This window comes from Tupaia chinensis, unplaced genomic scaffold (genome assembly GCF_000334495.1).
Source record: "Tupaia chinensis unplaced genomic scaffold, TupChi_1.0 Scaffold147433_1, whole genome shotgun sequence".
Lineage (NCBI taxonomy): Eukaryota > Metazoa > Chordata > Mammalia > Scandentia > Tupaiidae > Tupaia > Tupaia belangeri.
Window position 1 is genome coordinate 2,045,166 of NW_006207284.1, and position 15,145 is coordinate 2,060,310.

The 15,145-nt window shown below is 37.0% G+C and overlaps 1 protein-coding gene across 1 annotated transcript in view; it reads right to left on the bottom strand.

The window, feature by feature from the left end:
* Positions 1 to 15,145, bottom strand: part of ZRANB3 (zinc finger RANBP2-type containing 3) — a 269,156-nt gene that overhangs the window by 80,709 nt on the left and 173,302 nt on the right. Inside the window, exons 7-8 of the mRNA XM_027768770.1 lie at positions 2,335 to 2,506; positions 1,080 to 1,196 (exon numbers count right to left, since the gene is read on the bottom strand). Coding sequence (XP_027624571.1) covers positions 1,080 to 1,196; positions 2,335 to 2,506 — 289 coding nt within the window. The remainder of the gene's footprint in view (positions 1 to 1,079; positions 1,197 to 2,334; positions 2,507 to 15,145) is intronic.

The following is a 15,145-nucleotide window of genomic DNA, read 5'->3' on the forward strand; positions in this document are numbered from 1 at the left end:
CCCGCGCTTCCCTGCCTCTCACAACCAAACAATGTCTTGCCACTGTGGGTGGTTTTAGAGAGGTTCCTGTCCCTCCTCCAGCACTAACAGATCTTGGCCTCAATATAAGGCCATGTCCTAAGTCCAATAGAATTTCCTGCCCACCACCAGAGATATAGATTTTGTTCCCTTCCCTTCCCAGAAGCAGTCTATCTTCAAGTGGGTTTGGAGGCTAAAGGAGAGGGGCTTTGCTTCCTTCAAAATGGCTTAAGACTTTAGCTTAGAAGAAGAAAAGGTGCTGTGATGTTTAAGGTGGTTGGATCCTATGGCTGACTGCATAGCTCGAGTGCTGAGCTTTTTGGCCTGAAAAACACTCTGGGTGCATATGCAAATTCCAAATGGAGAAATGGAGAAGAAATTGTACTGTGATCTCTTCTCTTTCTTTTTCTCTGTCACTCCACTAAGCACTGCCCTCTAGCAAATAAGAAAAGAAAGAAAAGGGGGGACGGCTGGTGGCATGGTGATTAAGGTGGCTGGATCCTACATGGCTGACTATGTGGTTTGAGTCCTGCACCCAGTGGCTCGAAAAACTAGCACCTGGACACATGTGTGTGCCTGTCCAAAATCCTAAGAGGAGAAGGTACTGTGGTGTGGCCAGCCACCCTGTGTGGTGACATCTCACTTTCCCTCTTTTTCTCTGCCAAGCACAAGCACAAAACAAATAAATAAATAAATAAATAAATGTATATCCTTTAAATATAAACAGTATATTAAAGTCCCTCATCAAAGTATACATATATACACAGAGACAGAGGGAGGCTGAGGCAGGAGGATCAGAAGCTCAACGTTGGCCTGGGCCACACAACAACACTCTGTCAAAAAGATAAAAAGTATACCTGCATAATGGAATGGATCAATATATGAACAATGTGATATTATTATACTACCGCTTACTTCAAATATGCCTGAATTCTTCTATAATAAAGAGTTTAAAACATGGCAAAGACATGTTATAGTACAAAAATAACCGCTCAGTTAAAAATATAAAGGTACATTGAATTTGCACAAAAACAAACACAAGATGCCCCAGCAACGAGTACCTTGGCAATGGCAGTTTGTTTAAACATGCGAGTAATCAACCCCATGACAGTCTCTGTAGCACCTGAATGTGGAGCTCTCATTAATTTTTCCCACTCTCCGAAGCTGGTATTCAATTCCTATGTGGGAGAAAATATCATCGTTTAAGAATATAGCATTAAGAAAGAACAACTAATGCAGTCATGAATCATGTCCTGTGGTTTTTCTTCTCTGTATAGAAAGATATAAAAAGAAAATTCCCAGAGATGCTGATGTGTTCATTTAAAAACATCAGTGCAGAGATAGGTCAGTCACATGTTTATGCCAATTATAGAAACCAATGACAATCTGTGGGTGAGAACAAAGCCCTTTGCTAACATCATAAATCAATTACAGCCTCCTCTAAAGAGAAATATTTTCTGATGTGAAAATAAAAATTTAAATAAATACATAAGAACACAAAGTAGTGTAAAAAATATATGGTAACAAAGCATTTTTAAAAAGAGATGATTTTATTCAAATAAGCATAAAGACTTGGAGCATATCAGCTAATTAAAATTTAATAGAATCATAGACCAACTCCATTTTACTTTTCTTTCTAGTGTTACCATAGTAGATAAAGAAAATCAGATCATTCTTATAGAAAGAATATTGCTCACAGCTTATAAAATGTTTACTCTGAGCTTTCAATATACAACAATAAAAAATTCTTTGTCAATAAAGTCATGTCCAGATTTGAAGAAATTTCAATGAGTATATAAGCACTGCACTACCTAGAAGTGTGGATAAGATTAGGTAAAATACACTTTTGGCTTTCTGGCATGTTGAATTTCACATCTGACTACACGATCACAGAGTTCTAGGATTTCAAGAACAGGGTTGTACCCAAATTATTCTAGAAGACAGTTATTCATAATAAGAAAAATCCTAGAGCAAAAAGCCTAACTTCCCTTGCTAATTACTGGGATGATATATTACAGATAATTAGAATTCTTAATACAAAATCTTTGTTGTAATTGAAGTACTTTTTTTCTAAATTCAGCAGAAATATGTTTTACATCACTAGGCTACTGTATTTGTTCACATATTTAATGATTAAAATTAAATTCTTCCTGCTGTCTTCTTGAAATGATAAAAAACCAATTCATATGCTCTATTAATTAAACCTATTTTAAGAAAGCAGACTATTCCTTCTGTAAAATATGAAATATGTGCAACCCTTAATAGTATAATTCGAAATGATTAAAATAAGACTTTCAATCAAACAAGGGTTCTCACCTTGGCTGCAGCTGACGGAAGATCAAATGGAATCCGCTGTCTGATTTTAGGGGGCAGCTGACTTAAAACTTCAGTCTTTAATCTTCTAATCATTATGTCACTTAATAGCTGGTGAAGTTCATTAAGATTTGATGCCCCTCTACAATCCCACTGAGGCCTTTTACCGAAATATCTGTTAATAAGAAAAAGAAATGTAGCAAGGCTGAATAATAGAGTAAGAATTCAGTTTATCTAATGTGTTCTGCTTTTTAATGATAATAAGCCATAACACTGTTTTGTTATTTCTGAATGAAAATAAATTTTAAAAAGCTAAGCCTGAGAAACAGTAATGAGAAAGATTAGATATTAGTCTCAACTACAGAAAATGTTAGTGTCTAAACGTATTGTTTATACTGAGTTAATACAAGGTTGGAATGAACTGATGACTTTGAATTGTACCAGGTCATTGTTTCTAAATGGGAGTACCACTGGCATTCTGGGTAGGCTCACACAGAGCAGTAAGTTTTTAACAGATCAGGTCTTAAGTAGGCATGAATGACAAGTACACTGGCCAATCATTATTAAGAACCCCAAACACCTAGAACATTTTCTGTATCTTCCAGGAGGAGACTGTATCTCTTAAACATAGAAGATTGATTACTTGATGGTTTCTTCATCCTATGAAGTCCCTGGACTGAGGACAGTCAAAGAATTAAAAAAAAAAAAAAAAAAGGCACAAATCCACCATGAATAAGAGAATGGGAGAGGGGACATACAGGATAAACAATTTCAAGAAATATTTAGAAAGCACGATGCAGCAGACAAGTGGTAACTGACTTGGTAAAAGAAAGAAACTAAGGCCGTCAAGTAGTGTGGTGGTTAAGGTGCTAAACTCTCGCATAGCCAAGGGCTGGCTATTCATGTCTCGACCTGGTGGCTTGCTTTCTCATTTTCCTTTCTCTCTCTGATCAAATTTAAAACAATAATAGTAAGAATGGGGTCAGCAGGTGGCATAGTGGTTAAGTCACTGGACTCCCACATGGCTGATTGCAGTTTGAGGCCTGGACCCAGAGGTTTGAATCTTACATGAGGCACGAAACTTACATGAGGCACACGTGCATGAGTGCCCAAAATCCAGAGAGGAGATTGGAGAAGGGATGGTGGTGTGGTCATCCCCTCTCTGGGAGGCGATTTCTCACTTTCTCTCTGTCTCTCTGGCAAGCACACGTGCCCTATGGAAAAAAAAATTCTCTTAAAAAACAAAATAATAATAATAATAAATAAATAAAATTTTAAGAGAAAGGAACTTAAAATGCTTACAAAAGGCAAATTATCTTCCATGTCCCAAGAAGATCAGGAGTTGGAAGAACCATGTGTTATAAGCAGGTGCTAAGGGATGAATCTAGTGGATAGATTGAATTAATACATCAGAAGAGCTGATCCAATAACTTGCCCCCATCATGTGACAACCAAAATATTACCCCATAAAATTCCAACTCATTTCCTAGGGGCCCAGGCTTCTCACTATTGAAAATAGCTGATGGAGAATAACTAACAAAGAAAAAATTCCTATAGTGTTATAATTACCAATATTAATAATTTTTATTTATTTTTTGAGAGAGATATAAGTAGTTGCCCTCTAGAGGGTCTCTCCACACCATGGTCCTTCCCCCAGCCTTCTAGTGAGCCAAGGTCACAGAGCACACAGAAGTACCCAGCATGTTCTGGGCTGCCAGGGATCTGAACTGGGCCTCACTTACAACCCCAGAATCACCCCACTGCCAGGCCACCAATATTAATTATTCAAGTGCTTACTCATTTCAATGGGACTTTAGTGTGTTTAGCCCAAACAAGTGTCAGTTTGAGAAACTTAGAACTTGCTAACATCAACCCTTTTTAGTTTAATGTATTAAACTAAGTATATAAAAATAGTACATTGGAACATTAAAAACATGTACTTGCATGTATATTCAATTATAAAACTATACTGAATGGATAAAATCTATTGTATAATAAAAATAAAAAGCACCATTAAGAAAGTAAGACATTCACTCGTTTAAAAATTTCTGAGTGCTGGGATCAGCAGTTGGCGTAATGGCTATGTCACTGACCTCCCATGTAGTCGACTGTGGTTCGATTCCCAAACCTGGTGGCTTAAACTCACACTGGGCACAGGTGCGTGCATGCCCAAGATCCTGAGAGGAGAATGGAGGAGAAGGGATTGTGGTGTGGCCATCCCCCCGGGGGGTGATTTCTCGCTTTCTGTCTCTCTCTCTCTTCCCGGTGAGCACACACGCCCTATAGCAAAAACCTCTCCAAAACAACAACAACAACAACAACAACAAAAAACCCTGAATGCTGTCATTATACAAAAAAAAAAAGGGGTTATTTATAATTGTCAGAAATTGAGTTGCTGAAACTTGCTCATTGAAATAGTTTGTCTTCTTTTAATTTTTGTTTTTGTTTTTGTTTTTGTCATAGGACACATGCACTCACCAGAGAGAGACAGTGAGAAGAAAAATGAGAAATCATAGGGGATGGTCACACAGCAATCCCTTTTCTTCCACTTTCCTCCTGGGATTTTAGGCATGCACAAATGTGTCTGGCATGATTTCAAGCCACAGGGTCCAGGACTCGAACCACATTGGGACATATGTGAGTCCAGCACCTTAACTGCTACACCACCTGCTGGCCCCTCCTTTAACACTTTATGTTACCATATGTATATTAAAAATGTACACACTGGATCAGCAGGGGTTTGATTTGTGGAACTGACAGCTTAAAGATCATGCCAGGCACATGTGTGTGCGCATGCCAAAATCGCAAGAGAAAAATGGAGAAGGGACTGAGGCAAGGTCATGCCCCCTGGGGAGTGACTTCACACTTTTCCTCTCTCTGTCTCTCTCTGGCGAGTGCACATGTCCTATGGCAAAAACCTGAAAAAAAAATTCACACACTAATGAAAAATATTTGACAATATCTGATTCCCACATCTATTTTTTCATTCATTACTTAGTACATAAAGACTACATGATTTAAAAAAAATCTAACATTCCCAACTATCAATAATGAGAATCGGTTGGTAGGGTTTTGTCTGTTAACTTTGAGAATGAAGTGTTTGCCATTAAAATGGATCCTTAGGCAGGCCAGCCAGGTAGCGTGGTGGTTAAGGTGGATGGATCAGTTTAAGTCCCAGATCCGGCAGTTTGGAAAACACACTGGACTCATGTGTGTGCATGCTCAAACCCTGTAAGGGAGAAGGGATTGCAGCATGGCCATCTCCCTGGGAGGTGCTTTCCCACTCTGTCAATCTCTCTGTGGTGAACACATGCACCCTACAGTAAACTATAATAATAATAATAATAATAATAATAATAATAATAATGAAAGATCCTTAACTACACTCTCCACTAATGTGACACATCCTGCAGGTGTGTAACATGCTGGCTAACGATCTTTTGGCATGATTTCTACATGCTGGCACAGACAGAACACAGGTGTCTTCAAACACCAACCTAATAAGCCTTACCTGCCTCCTACAGAGCACCGATAGCTGAGCTCCAAAAGTGCAGATCTGTTTTAAAGTCTGAGCAATCTATTTTTAGAACACCAATCTATGTCATGGTGGGGCTTCTTCCCTTTTCCAGAAGACTCTATACTATTAAGAGATGCTTTAGCTAAGTTGCCTCCTGGGTGTTACGATTGTTTGTTTGCTTGTTTGTATTTTCTTGAAAGAGAGACAGACAGAAGCCTGACAGGGTGCTGGCATGCCACAGTCCTTCCCAAGCCTTCTAGTCAACTAGAATAGCAGGAGTGCCCACAATTAGTATTTCAGGTTGACTGGAGATCTGAACCCCTGGCCCTTCCACATGGCTCTGGCATCACACAGTGGTGCCCACTATCTGGGCCACAGTGGTTGGGTCCTCCTGGGTTTTACAACTGGTTGATTCTAAGCCATATGCTTAGTATGAGCCACAGGTTAGAGAAATTCGCTTTTGCTACTCCTCTGTCCCTTTCACTTCTCTTTCAGATAGCACTCAGAATGCTAAAATGTGTCATCTGCTCTAAAGAGGGCTGAGCACATTTGCCTAACGCCAGCCTGATATCTGGGGTTCAGAGGGGAAATCAGCAGGAGAGGGAAAGCTACCAGAGGTACCATCTGTAAGTAGTCTGTCTCTTCTCATTGAGTCGGGTAGTCATTATATATACATTCCTACTTTTTCAAAAAACAGACTGAAACAGGGACCAGAAGGCGGCATGGTAGTTAAGGCACTGAACTCCCACATGGCCAACGGTGGTTTGAGTTCAGGACCTGATGGCTTGAAAATCACTCTGGGTGCGGGTGCAAGTGTGCCCAAAATCCAGAGAGGAGAAGGGATGTGGTGTGGCCATCATCCCTGGAGGGTGATTTCTCACTGTCTCTATCTCTCTCTGGAGAGCACACAGGCCCTACATCTAAAAGAGAGAGAGAGAGAAAAAAAAAACAGACTGAAATAGACTTCATAATGCCATAAAATTCTGGTTGTAGTATATTCAACATATGCGCAACTATAAACACAGCAAATTTTAGGACATTTCTTCACCTCCTGTAGTTTTTGCTCCCTGAATCTCCCTATCCCTAAGCAACCACCAATTCACTTTCTGTGTCAACAGTTGTCCTTATTGTGCACTTTAATATAAACAGAGTCATATAGGTGATCTTTGTGACTGGCATCTTTCACTCAGCATAATGTTTTCAAGGCATCAATATTGCAGCATGTCTCAGTGTTTGCTTCTCAAGGCTGAGTAACATTCCATTGTAGAGATATGCCACAATTCGTTTACTCAGTTATCCAATGATGGACATTTCGGTTATTTCCAACTTTTGTCTTTTATAGATAAAGCTACTATCAACATACAAGTTTCTGTATGGTCATATATTTTCATTTCTCTTGGGTCTACATCTAGGAATGGAATGGTTGGTCATATGGTAACTTGGTGTTTAATCATTTAAGGAACTTCCAGAATTTTTTCCAAGATAGCTGGATTAGTTTACATTCCCATTAGTAGTGTATAAGGGTTCCAATATCTCCACACATTTGCCAACATTTGTTCTATCTGATTTCTGATTCTAGGCATCTTCATGGGTATGAAGCAGTATTTCATTTTGGCTTGTCTTTGCATTTCCTGATGACTAATGATGTAAAGCATTTTTTTTCACATATTTTTTGACCATTTGTGTAACTTCTGGGGAAAATATTTATTTTAAATCCTTTGCCTATTAAGTTATATGTCTTTTTATTTTTGAGTTGTAAGAGTTCTTTATATATCTTAGGTATAAGCCCTTATCAAATATATGATTTACCAATCTTTTCTCCTGTTAAGTAAGGTTGTGGTTTCAATTTCTTGATGGTGTCCACTGAAATACAAGTTATTAATACTGAAGTATAATTTGTCTAGTTGTTCTTTAGTTAAGTGTCATATCTTAAGAATGGCTTGCCAAATTTAAAGTATGAGGATTTACACTTGTTTTCTTCTAAAGGTTTTCTAGTGTTTGCTTTTACATTTAGGTCTTTGATCTATTTTGAGTTGATTTTTACATATGCTATGATGAGAATCCAACTTCATTCTTTTTCATGTGGCTATTCACTTGCTCCAGAAACATTTAAATTGTCTTGGCACTCTTAAAAATCAGTTAATTGTAGAAATGTGCATTTATTTCTGATAAATGAGTTATCATTATCAATAAAATAGAGCTGATATTTGGACCAGTAACACTGTCTTTAATTGCCTTTACAATCGAGCCTTCTATTCCTAATTTTCATTCTATTAATAGACTGTTTAGGCTATTCTAGATTTCTTGCAATTCCATATGAATTTTGGAATCACCTTGTCAATTTGTACAACATAGCTGAGATTCTGAGGGACTATGTTGAATCTATAGATAAATCTGAGAAATACTACCATCCTAACAGCATTGTATTTCTGATCTGTGAACATGTATTTTTCCATTAAGTTAGGCCTTAAATTTCTTTTATCAATGTTTTAGAAATTTCAGAGTATAAGTATAGACATATTTTACTAAATTTATTCCTAAGCATTTTATTCTTCTAGATGCTATTATGGAATAGTTTCCCTAATTTCATTTTTGGATTATTCACTATGAGTGTGTAGAAATATCATTGATTTTTGTACATTAATCTTATACCCTGCAACGTTGCTGAACTCATTTTTTAGTTCTAATCACTTTTCAGTGGATTCCTAACAATTTTCTACATAGAAGATCATGCCTTCTGCAAATAGACAATATTATTTCTTCCATTCTAATCTTGATGTCCCCTTCTCCCATTTTTTCCTCCTCGCCTAACTGCTCTGGCTAGAACTTCTAGTACAATTTTGAGCAGAAGTGGCAATAGTTGACTCATTGTCTTATCCAGATCTTATGGGAAAACATTCAGCCTTTGACTATTCACTAGCGTTGCCCTACAGGATTTCTGTGAATGCCCTTTGTCAGGTTGAGGGAGTTAATCATATTTTTGACATGTGAGAATTAGCTTACAATTGTTGTTCAGAAATGAATTGCCTTCCATTGATAGATAAAAGGCTACATTGATGTGGCTCTGGCTAAAGGTAAAGGGGATCTGAACCAAGTCTGTAGCTGTGTAGAACAGACTGGTACAGACTGGGGGAGGGAGGGTGTGATTTATTTTTTCTTTTTTTTTTTAAGAATTGCTTCATTTGACTTCAGGTGATTTCTCACTTTCTTCTCACGATCTCTATCTGTCTCTCTCTACCAAGCGCATGTACCCTATGGCAAAAACCTCTTGAAAAAAAAGAAAAAAGGAGTCTTAAAGCAATAGCGCCCATAGGGCATGGTAACTGAATGTTAATCAGCTGAAAGGTATAAGCAGCAGTTAGGTTGACTTTTAAGTCTTAATTTGTAAGATTCGATCTTAATATCTCAAAGTGGAATCCTAAGAATAATTTTCAGGAGAAAAAGGTCAGTACAGTTTTGGTATGTTTCCTTTTATTTGCTCATGGTATGCAGGTACACTGAAGATCTCTAGCATAATATTGTACCAGTATGGACTGGGGAGAATAGAGAGAGCTGGGCACAGATAACACATGAGTTTGAGAGTTAAAGCCAGAAAGTCAGTAGCAACTGGTTATTGAGAGAGAGAGACAAATGAAAAAGGAAAGATGATCATTTCGATTCTGGTACCCTACAAATTCTATTATTTCTTCTACCAAAATTTCCTCCAAACCTCTGGCCTTTTAAAATATAATGAATTGATGTAACTCCACTGGAATGTGTGAATCCTAATACATGCTGAGATTAAGACAGTAATAATGGTTTCACAAAATAATTTAATTACTATACCTATATTCAATAAAGCTATCATAAATATAGTTGAACTATGAAAGATATACAATAGACCAGTGATTTTGTAACAGTGACTTGAAAAAACTGCAAATTGATTCATTCCTAAAAGGCAGATTACTACAACATAAAAAGTACATATGAATATTTAGAATAATTTTATATATATATTTTAAAAACTATATTTTTGAAAAAAAATATGAGCAATGGCTCCCTTCTCCCCATACCATAAACTCTAATGTGCTTTAAAAGCCCAGCTTAGAAACACCGTCCTGCACCAAATATTTTCTCATGTATAATGAATTTTATGAAATTGGATGATAATCAAAAAAATTTACTAAATAAGAGAAATCAGCTATCAGTTTCTCTTCCTAATATCTCAAACTCTTTTAATTTTCAGGCCTAGACTCATAATCACAAAGCTTATGACTATATGCTCTTATATTATCTTTGTTCCTATTAATGCTTTTGTTTGCTTAAATCATCATTTACTAGATGTTAATTTATAATGTTATTTAATCTGCTGTGTATCATACGATCAGAAGTGGATACTTATGGTGCATTAGAATGATGCACATTATGAAAAAAAAAAGGAAGCTAACCAATTTTTTCTTAATAATACTGTTTACCATGTACATTTTGTTGTGACCACCAAAAGTTATTTTTGACTAGATGGCTGCCTATAGCATTTAGCTGTTTTTATTACAGAATTAAAGTAATATCTACACATAGTTTAAAAAATCAAATCAAAGACTTCCAAACAATGTGGATCAGAAAGTTCAGGCTTTGATATATTCTCCTTGCTTCAAACTCAGGATAGATTAATACAACAATTCACATTGGGGAAAAAGACAAGAAAAACACCTCTTTAGACAAGAAACAGAACAACTATGTAAAGAGAGCCGAGTTGAATCCGTGAATCTGATAGTTTTATGTGTAAGAAAGAATACCATGGGACCAGCAGTTAACGTAATGGCTATGTTGCTGGACTCCCACATAGTCGACCACGGTTCGAGTCCCAGACCTGGTGGCTTAAACTCACACCGGGACCATGTGCGTGCGTGCCCAAGATCCCGAGAGGAGAATGGAGGAGAAGGGATTGCGGCATGGCCATCACCCATGGGGGTGGGGGTGATTTCTTGCTTTCTGTCTTTCTGTCTCTCTCTGTCTGTCTGGCAAGTGCATGCACCTATAGCAAAAAAAACTCTCCAAAAAGAAAGAAAGAAAAAGAATAACCAGTGAAAGTCAAAATGCAGAGTTGTAGGGATGAGGTACTTTTTGTAGAGTAGTATGATTTTATAAAATTTTATAAAAACTGTAATTGCTGTAATCTCAAAGGAACACTGTAATTTATTTCCTTTCAAACTTAACCCAGAGGTGGTTGCCACTTCGGAAAATTGAACCGCCGACACTAACGTTACTGGGACTGCTGAGCTGCAAACAAACACAGCTGTATTCACTTGCACTCATAGAGGAAGTGCTCGGAATGATTCTATACATATACCAAATTTCATCACTTCTATGATTCATATATCTTTCATTTAATATCTCTGAAATTCACAGGTGTGTATCAGTTTAATTGCAGCAGCTTTTCGGGCGGTAGTATATACAGTAATAGTGCATATTATAATCAATGGAGACTTAGATCAGAACAATCCAATATATGAATATACTTATTTTACCCTTTATTAAAAATAATTATTGGGAACCAGCAGTTAGCGTAATGGCTATGTCGCTGAACTCCCACGTAGTTGACCGCGGTTCGCGTCCCAGACCCGGTGGCTTAAAACCCATGCCGGGCACGTGTGCGTGCGTGCCCAAGATCCCCAGAGGAGAATGGAGGAGTAGGGATTGCGGCGTGGCCATCCCCTCTGGGGGGTGATTTCTCGCTTTCTGTCTCTCTGTCTCTGTCTGTCTGGCGAGCGCACGTGCCCTATAGTGAAAAACCTCTAAAAAAACAATTATTTTATTTAATTTTATTTATTATTATTTTTTAAAATTTGAGCAGAGAGGTACAGAGTGAGAGAAAGAGAAAGTGAAAAAGCAAGCCGCCAGGTCTGGGATTTGAACCATGTGGGAGTCCAGTTCCCTTAACCACCACGCCACCTGCTTGACTCTTATTTCACTCTTAAATTGTCTTCTAGTGAAGTCATTCCTGTGTATTTACATATTAGAAGTACATATTTTACTAAAACTGGCTTAATTTTCATTTCTCCTTTACGATATGCTGAGGTTCTATTAAGATTTTTAAACTACATGTGGATATAGATTATATCTGTAAAATTTATTTCAGCATAATACATAAATGTTTACAATATATTTATTGTAAAAAGCAGGCATTACATTGATAGGATTGAGAAATACTGCTCTACAATATGATTGCTTTCCTATTCTCTTCATGCTTATTTATAGCCATTATGCAATATGTGTATAAGATTAAGTTCTGGGGGGAAAAGATTTAATATTTATGTACTTCAATTTGTTTGTTTGTTTGTTTGTTTGTTTTGTTATAGGGTTTATGCACTCACTGGAGAGGCAGAGAGAGACAGAAAGCAAGAAACCACCCCCCAGGGGGATGGCCATGCTGCAATCCCTTCTCCTCCATTCTCCTCTCAGAATTTTGGGCATGCATGCACATGTACCCAGTGTGTTTTAAGCCACACAATAAACACTGGGATCTGGATGGCTCTGTGGCATACTGATTTATTGTCCTTTGGATATATGCCTAGCAGTGGGATTGCTGGATCATATGGAAGTTCTGTTTTTATCTTTTTGAGTAATCTCTACACTGTTTTCTATAATGACTATAGTAATTTACATTGCCAACAACAGTGAAACAGAGTGCCCCTTGCCAACATTTGTTATGTTTTTCTTTTTAATAATAGCTATTCTGAGGTGAAATGATAATCTCATTGTGGTTTTCATCTGTGTGTCTCTAATAATAAGTGATATCTCATATATTTTTATGTTTGCTGGACATTTGTATATATTCTTCTGGGAACTGTTTATTCAGGACATTTGCCCGTTTTTCATTCAGACTATTTGTTTTTCACTCTATAGAGCTGAGTTCCTTGTCTATTCTGGTTACTAATCTCTTGCAGGATAAATATAATGAAAATACCTTCTTCCATTCTCTAGGCTATCTCTTCACTGTGTTGACTGTTTCCTTTGCTGTGAGGAGGCTTTCAGTTAGATATTGTCTCATTTATCTATTTATGCTTTTGTTGCCTGTGCTTTTGAGGTTTTATTGATGAACTCTTTATTGGTATCAATGCCCTGAAGTGTTTCTCTAATGTTTTCTTCTAGTAGTTTCACAATTTATTTTTAAGACTTTAATCCACTAGGAGTTGATTTTTGTATGCGGTGAGAGATCTGGATTCATCTTCATTCTTCTGCATGTGGATGTCCAGTTTTCCTAGAACCATTTGTTGAAGAGACTGTCTTTTTCCCAGTGGAGATACTTGGCACCTTATATCGATACACACTATACCATGCTGTTTCCATTACTATGATCTTGTAGTATATTTTGAAATATGAGCATCATTCTTTGTGCTCAGGATTATTCTGGCTATTCTAGGTATTTTGTAACTTCATATAAATTTTATGATAGAGAAACTCAATTAAAATATATAAACACATAGAGCTGGTCACTAGCACCAGGGTTATGCACTGTGCATAGGGAGTTGGATCCCACATATTAGAAGTACATATTTTACTAAAACTGGCTTAATTTTCATTTCTCCTTTACGATATGCTGAGGTTCTATTAAGATTTTTAAACTACATGTGGATATAGATTATATCTGTAAAATTTATTTCAGCATAATACATAAATGTTTACAATATATTTATTGTAAAAAGCAGGCATTACATTGATAGGATTGAGAAATACTGCTCTACAATATGATTGCTTTCCTATTCTCTTCATGCTTATTTATAGCCATTATGCAATATGTGTATAAGATTAAGTTCTGGGGGGAAAAGATTTAATATTTATGTACTTCAATTTGTTTGTTTGTTTGTTTGTTTGTTTTGTTATAGGGTTTATGCACTCACTGGAGAGGCAGAGAGAGACAGAAAGCAAGAAACCACCCCCCAGGGGGATGGCCATGCTGCAATCCCTTCTCCTCCATTCTCCTCTCAGAATTTTGGGCATGCATGCACATGTACCCAGTGTGTTTTAAGCCACACAATAAACACTGGGATCTGGATGGCTCTGTGGCATACTGATTTATTGTCCTTTGGATATATGCCTAGCAGTGGGATTGCTGGATCATATGGAAGTTCTGTTTTTATCTTTTTGAGTAATCTCTACACTGTTTTCTATAATGACTATAGTAATTTACATTGCCAACAACAGTGAAACAGAGTGCCCCTTGCCAACATTTGTTATGTTTTTCTTTTTAATAATAGCTATTCTGAGGTGAAATGATAATCTCATTGTGGTTTTCATCTGTGTGTCTCTAATAATAAGTGATATCTCATATATTTTTATGTTTGCTGGACATTTGTATATATTCTTCTGGGAACTGTTTATTCAGGACATTTGCCCGTTTTTCATTCAGACTATTTGTTTTTCACTCTATAGAGCTGAGTTCCTTGTCTATTCTGGTTACTAATCTCTTGCAGGATAAATATAATGAAAATACCTTCTTCCATTCTCTAGGCTATCTCTTCACTGTGTTGACTGTTTCCTTTGCTGTGAGGAGGCTTTCAGTTAGATATTGTCTCATTTATCTATTTATGCTTTTGTTGCCTGTGCTTTTGAGGTTTTATTGATGAACTCTTTATTGGTATCAATGCCCTGAAGTGTTTCTCTAATGTTTTCTTCTAGTAGTTTCACAATTTATTTTTAAGACTTTAATCCACTAGGAGTTGATTTTTGTATGCGGTGAGAGATCTGGATTCATCTTCATTCTTCTGCATGTGGATGTCCAGTTTTCCTAGAACCATTTGTTGAAGAGACTGTCTTTTTCCCAGTGGAGATACTTGGCACCTTATATCGATACACACTATACCATGCTGTTTCCATTACTATGATCTTGTAGTATATTTTGAAATATGAGCATCATTCTTTGTGCTCAGGATTATTCTGGCTATTCTAGGTATTTTGTAACTTCATATAAATTTTATGATAGAGAAACTCAATTAAAATATATAAACACATAGAGCTGGTCACTAGCACCAGGGTTATGCACTGTGCATAGGGAGTTGGATCCCACATGGCCAAACCAAGGCCTCAGTGGCTGGGAAAACAGGCTGAGGGAGTGTGCATACATGCCAAAATCCTGGCAAGATAGAAAAGGAGATGAAAAAGGGTTGCAGTGTGTCTGCACTTCAGTGGGGGGTGCTTTCTCTTTTTCTCTTTCTGGCAAGTACATGGACTATCTGGCAATACATTAAAATCTGTCTGTCTATCTAAACACATACACATGGAAGTAAAGGTATGTAAAAAGACATACTATGCTAACAT